Raw genomic sequence first — 6,643 nt, forward strand, 5'->3', positions numbered from 1 at the left:
TGCTGTGTCTGACTGCATGGGCTTGGGGCAGAAAATGTGAACACACAGGTGCTGTCTTGAGCTGGGCTTGTCAGAGGTCTGCTCTTCAACTGAGCAGCACCTGAACTTTCAACTGGGAAACTGAAACTTGTCATGATGCCACATCTGTGTAAGCCTTCTTGATTACTCACCTGGCATGTGTGGTCTGCCCATGTATTACCACTGCCTGCATGTGGGTACGTAGGCCCCACTGTCAGCATTTCAGGTGAGACCCTGGCAGACTCCAGAATGTGCCACAGAGCAACACATCGGCATCTTACGGCATCCCTGTCCAGCCATATACAGCACATGAAGAAAAGGTAGAGATGAAAGATGTGACCAAACCGAAGGTGCAAAGTAAGGCCAAGGGTCCACTTTGGGCCACTGCCCAAAGCCAGTCACTTGTTATCAGAAAGCTTGAGGTAAAGGGTGTGGGCAGCTCAAGACAAACTCATGGCACTACCTGGGACACACCTCGTTAGGACCAGAGGGTGGGGTTTCTGAAGATTGCCAGTCACATCCTAAGCCAGGTGGGGTGTGAGGGGCTCCAGGGGATGCTGATTGTCTGCCCAGACAACTCAGAGGAAAGGAGTAGTGTGGACTATTTACACTGTGTGCTCGATTCCTGCTTCTTCTGATTTTTATGACCTAGAGAGCATTCCTCCTGGAATGCAGATACTTGCATTTCTTATTTTACTGCAAATTAATAAAAAGACCAAGACCAAACATCACACTGTGCCTCCCCTGACTGTTGGGGAGTGTGGAGTTGTGCAAGCATACCACTCTCTGAGCCGGAAGCCTGCACACATTCTGCCTGCTTTCCAGATGTTTTGGGCCGAGGACCAGGTGTAGGATGGAAATTGCTAACAGCTTTAGAATTTTCAAATGGTTTTTATGGTCAGAAATTAGTTGGGAAGGTTTAGGTGTGTCGTGTGCAAAGTAGAGAAGATGCTCAAGCACTATTTGTGGAAAAGGCAGTTGCTCTTACTTAAATGAAAGTCTTACATGTTAGCACCATACATAGCAGGGGGATGCGAAATGCTCCAGCTATGTAGGAACATAATCTAGTCATGTCTAGGAAAATTTTAATTACACACAGCTTTGTTCCAGAAACTTTCACGTGTAAATCTATTCCACGGAAATAAAAGTAACAGACTGCAAAGTTGTCTGTACAAGGATGTTTATTGTTTGCAGTGGTGAAAAACTGGAAACAACCTGAAGGTCCGTCAACAAGGAAATGATTAAATCAATCCTGGTCTATTCCATGGGATGGAACATTATGCAGCATTCTAAAAGGACAGGTTAACTAACTAGGTAGCTGTTGCACTGGAGCAAGGGTCATGACTCAGCGTTAGAGAGGTAAATTGCAGAGGATTAAATGTGAGATGTATGATTATAGTATTTTTAAAAGGAGTAATCAAACAAAAAACTCTGTCCTACGTATCTGAGCACAAGGAAAGTGTGGAGGCTACATCTCAGGCAGGAAGGAGGGTGGGTTGGGGAAGGCAGAGGGGGAGGGAAGAAACCCCAAATCATAGAAAATGAAAAAAGCATAGAATAAAGTTGAGCAAAAATTTAGAATATACAAGCTCACTTACATTATTAGTGCAAATATGTACATTTGTATATGCAAATGGTAAGGACTAGGAGGTTATAGGGCAAAACGAGAACCCTGACAATCAGATGCTGGGACTGTGGGCAATGTTTTGGATTTCTGTTGTAATTTTAGTGTCACTTTTACAATAAACTTACATTAAAATAATGAATGCTCAGAAAGGACAAGAAATCAATGGTTGGTGAAATTATTCACATTTAAAATGACTCTGTCAAGAATAATTCAGAAATCCTTCGTAGTCTTGTCCATAGTAGGCACCAGACAACCCTTTGCTAAAGTGAAAACTAGACTCACAAAGCCTTGACTTGATCTCATAATTCATCAATATGAACAAGAATATTCAAACACATACGGAGTCAATTAAAAGTTCCTTAAATAAATTTTGCATTTGAATCACTATATACCAATTCACTACATGCCCACTTAAATCTGGTTTCTGGAACTATTAATGAAATGAGAAAAGACGGGAATTATAGAAAATGTACTACATCATGGCCTGAGTGTTTTCACATAAGTAATGAAGTCATTTTGCTTATGAGGCTGTGTGTGCCCTTGTAATTAAACTCAGGAGAGCGGGGACTTGAAATGTCAACATCAGCCTATAAGTACTTGTTCTTTCTGTTTTTATTGCTATTGTTATTATTAAAAAATTGACATGTAGGAAATAACCTGTATGTGTTCTGGACTTTAGTCTTGGTCTCTGGTCTAGAACTCACCAGGATTGTGGAAGATGGGCACCGTGCTAGCAGCACGAGAGCCACGGAGGTGGGCGTTCCTCATGTGCTGTCAGGGGTGTGCGGCAGGTCCCTGCACACCCTGGGGAAGGTGCTCCACTGGGCTGCCTGGCTCCCAAGTCTTCCACCCACTTTCTATGTTAAAACCTTCCAAATGTATCCTTGCAAAGAACACTGATTAGCAGTGGAGGTTCAGAACATGAGGTACCATTATCAACACTCACGTTTTAAAATACTTAGGATAGATTGTCTGACAAGGCACATTTTTTCACCCTTACAGACAATTGATAATATTCAGCAACTTTTATCTCCAAATACGGTTCAACAACTCTTGGGGGTGGTCTCTGAGCATACTCCCAGAGGGCCTGTGGGGTGTCTTTTAGAGCATTAGATTCATTATTCTTATTTAAACTGTATTCATATTTTGTCATATATACGTAGTTTAACTAATGATAAGTAGAGGTGTATCTGCTCTTGATTGTGGCATGCATGAATTCTTGTTCTTCCGAAAGACATAGTTTCTTTTTAACCTTTCTGTCAAGGCATTGTTTTTTTTGAAGCTGTAAGTGATTCACAGAAATGATGGCTCCTTGCCAAAGTGGCAGTAAAAGAACGGCTAGAGATTTTATCGAGTACCTGTACAAAGGGAGTATATTTAAAGAAGCTCATATGCATGTACCTTAAAACACGCACACAGGGTTGGGGGAACATTAGAAAGCAAACATGCTATTTAGAAATAGTTTCTTAAACACATGGACTATTTCAGAGATGGGAATAGAAAATACTTATCCTTCTTGAGAAAGAACATCTTTGTGCCACAGGCACATCCTGCGAGTAGATCTAGTCTACTCAGAATCAGCAGTACTTCAAGGAAAGGAAATATGGGCTTACAAGGAAATATGGGCTTTTGTTTAGCTTTTATTTCTATTTTAGTTTAATTCCTTTATTATATCTTAATTTAATTAAACTAATTAATCAACTTCCATGTAATAAGGTATCAAATACATGGCCATCAGCATCAATCTTTTCATGTTTCCAAAAGTGGGACTGTACAGAGCAGCAAATCTGGGGTTAGACAAGCCAGGGTTGAATTATGGCTATGATATTTTCTAGCTACTTTACTACTTTACGTCTTGGAGCTTCAGTTTCCTCATCTGTACAATGGGAATAACACCTACCTCTAAGAGTTGTTGGGAAGTATTGTGGAGTGCTTGGCACAGTCCCTGGTGCATTCTTTTATCTGCTTACCAAACATTTATTGCATGATATGGTGTGCCAGACGCTCCACCGGAGCTGAGAATGCAGTGATGAACAAGCCACCCTCAGGTAGAGCCTGGAGAGAATTGATGCCCACACATTTATCAAATACAAACAAGAACCTGAGTGAATACTTGGGAATGTTATTTGAAGTGCTGAAGAATCAATCACTGCTCTTTGGTACCTTCAGAACATGTGGGGGTTTGGGGCTTGGGGAGAAGAACTGAGATAACTCCCTCATGGTTTGCTCACCCACACTCATCTCTGTGGCTACCAGCCTGCTTGCAAACTTACTTCACAATAAACCAGATGAAAACCAGCAGGCAGAGCATCATGGGCTGGTCCAGAGTGACCCGAAGTCCTGCTCCCCTTTCCAACCAAAAATCACACTGTTTGTTGGAGCAGAGCTCCCTGATCAGCTGCCACAGGACCCGCTGGTAAAGACTGTTGTCTTGTTTCTCGCGGGACAGTTCCTCCTGGTTCACCGCCTGGGTGGCATTGATGCAGCTGGTGACAAACTTCTCCTTGGTGACGTTGGCCTCAGAGCAGCCATTGTAATGGATCCCATCAGGCAACTGCCAATAGTTGGCCTCGTAGTATCTATTGCCCTCAGCTCCGAAGTTGATATCCAGCTTTCGGCCTTGCCTGATGAAGGCCCCTGGGCGTATCTCTGCAGTGTGGGCCTCCGTGACCTGGGAGGTACTTGGCAAGGCCTTCCGGTTCCACTTGATTCTGTGCTTTATGCCTCTCGCCTTGACTGAGGACAGCTGGCTGAAGAGCAGGACGCAGACAATGGCCAGCCAGCATCCACCCAGATGCTTCCTCATTGTGTCAGAATCTGCAACAGAAAAGGCTGGAGCAGTTAACTTCCCCAGTGGGGTTCCCAGTCTCCCCTGCGCCCTCCCACATGTAGGAGATTCTATGAGAGGAATGGCATTCTTGCACCCTTTACATTTTTCTGGAAACATAATTGTTTTCGCAGGCTTGGGCTGTACAGGGTTAAGTCAATTCAATACCAAGTTTCTTGCTTTTGCCTGAAATTACATCCATTCAGGACAGTGGTCTTGGTTTTCTCAGACAGATCAGAAGCTGCAACAGGCAACTTGATTATTCATAGATATCCTTTCCAGTCTTACCCTGGGGACAGTGTGACCCCACCCTCCTCCCTCAACTAGTTTCTTATTGCACTTACTACGTGCCAGCCACTGACATTGCCTAACGTAATTCTCACATGGGGTAGGTACATTATTACTCCCACTTTATAAAAGTTGTACTGGGATTCAGAGAAGTTAAGTAATTTGCCCAAGGCCACACAATAGTGGATGGCAGATTTGAATCCAGCTCTGTCTGATGCTCTTCCCATGTGCCCACTTGCCATGCCCCACTGCCCTTCTGGGCTGCTGGAGGGGATGGTGCTCGAATTTTGTGCTTTTGACTCACTGGGCATGAAGGGCAGCTCCGATAGCCCCTAAGCTAAGTGAATAGCAGGGCCTGTGAGGAATTTCAGAGGAAATGAGATGACAGGGAAGACAAGAGGGCTTGGGGAAACACTGAGAGTCAAGGTGGCCCCAGGGCATCTGAAAGGCTGCTGATGACCTCAGGAAATATCCCTCCCCCTTAAGCCCCCCAATCTGGTAGTTCGTCACATCTGGTTCCTGAACTTACAATAGTTACTGTGGAAATCCACCTCTCAAGGTCAACTGTTCAAGGCACTCCAGCACCTGGACCTTTGTCCATGTGGATCAGGGATACAGGAAGAGTTACTACAGCAGAGCATGCTTAGGCTATCTTCTAGAAGAAGATTTACTGTGTCCATGAGTACCAGAGCTGGTGGAGGTTGAAAAGTTAGCTTGCTTAGGCCCTAACACATCCTCCCTGCAGTATTCCTAAAAGTGATTAGTACTTCTCTGTTAAAATGTTCAACTCTAGTGTGACACTGGTTCTTATGCAGAAAAAGAGGCAAAATGCAACCTAAGTGCACACCCAGGCTCCTCTGAACTCCTGCAAAGAGACCTCTGCTGACTTCTCTTTACTTGCAGGCACTGCCCCAGGGTGGGTACAAGTGTGCCAGGCAGCAGCCTGAGCACCCGGGCTTCCAGCATCCACCCCTCACTTTCCCCCAATCACAGTGAGCTCAGATGAACTTTTTCCAAAGAGATCCAAGCGTGAAGCAAACATTCATTAATCTCCTAAACAGGGGCTACACCCATGTCATCAGCCCATACCCCTTGGTAGGAGAAATCTTAAATAACAGTAATAATATAAATTATGGGTGCATCAAATTAAAAAATAAAAGCATAGAGATCTTGAGAAAGAAATTAGTCTTCAGAGGCAAGGACTTAAAAGCAAAAGAAAATCCCAACCAGCCAACCCTAAACTAGCATTTTATTGTAGGACCAAAACATAGGCAAGAACACCAGTGATGTCTGAACATTCTCACAAGTGTCTCCAGATGTGGGACCCATCCCAGGAGGCGAGAGTAAAGAAATCATTGCATGGTTTACAGTCTGATTAAAAATAAACAACCTTGGCCACAAAAATGGAATGCACACGCAAACACTGCCCCCCACATACCTTGGGATCTCTCTGGGAGTGCAGTGCACCTCTGGAGCCACGGGTGCACTGTCGTCTTGCACACCTCCTGCACACACTCCTGGGCCTGCCCGGCTATGTAGGAGCTGCAGGGGGAGGTGCATTCCTGTTGCTTTCCAAATATGGGAGCCCTTCCCTCCCTGGCATGACCAATCAGGGGTTCCCGAGTGCTTCTCTGCCTTGAGACAGACGGACCATTTCATTACTCTTTACTAATAAACACCATGTGAAGAACTTGATGAAGTCCAGAAAGACTTGAGAGGTATCTTTTATTTATCTAAGTTATTTATTAAAAATATTTTATACTTACTATTTCTGGTTGATTATAAAGGATATAAATGAACAGCCAGATGAAGAGGTACATAGGGCAGATCTGGAAGGATTCCAAGTACAGGAGTTCTCATGGATTTGGGGTACACAACTCTCC

At 44.1% G+C, this 6,643-nt stretch overlaps 1 protein-coding gene across 1 annotated transcript; it reads right to left on the bottom strand.

Moving 5' to 3' along the window:
- Positions 1-268: 268 nt before the first annotated feature.
- Positions 269-6,362, bottom strand: PRND (prion like protein doppel). The gene is made up of 2 exons (XM_073793317.1): positions 6,199-6,362; positions 269-4,462 (listed from the first exon to the last, which is right to left on the bottom strand). Exon 2 carries the CDS (start codon positions 4,449-4,451, stop codon positions 3,915-3,917), a length of 537 nt encoding a protein of 178 aa, XP_073649418.1. The 5' UTR covers positions 4,452-4,462; positions 6,199-6,362; the 3' UTR covers positions 269-3,914.
- Between the last annotated feature and the right edge of the window lie 281 nt (positions 6,363-6,643).

This window comes from Tursiops truncatus, chromosome 15 (assembly GCF_011762595.2).
Source record: "Tursiops truncatus isolate mTurTru1 chromosome 15, mTurTru1.mat.Y, whole genome shotgun sequence".
Taxonomy (NCBI): domain Eukaryota; kingdom Metazoa; phylum Chordata; class Mammalia; order Artiodactyla; family Delphinidae; genus Tursiops; species Tursiops truncatus.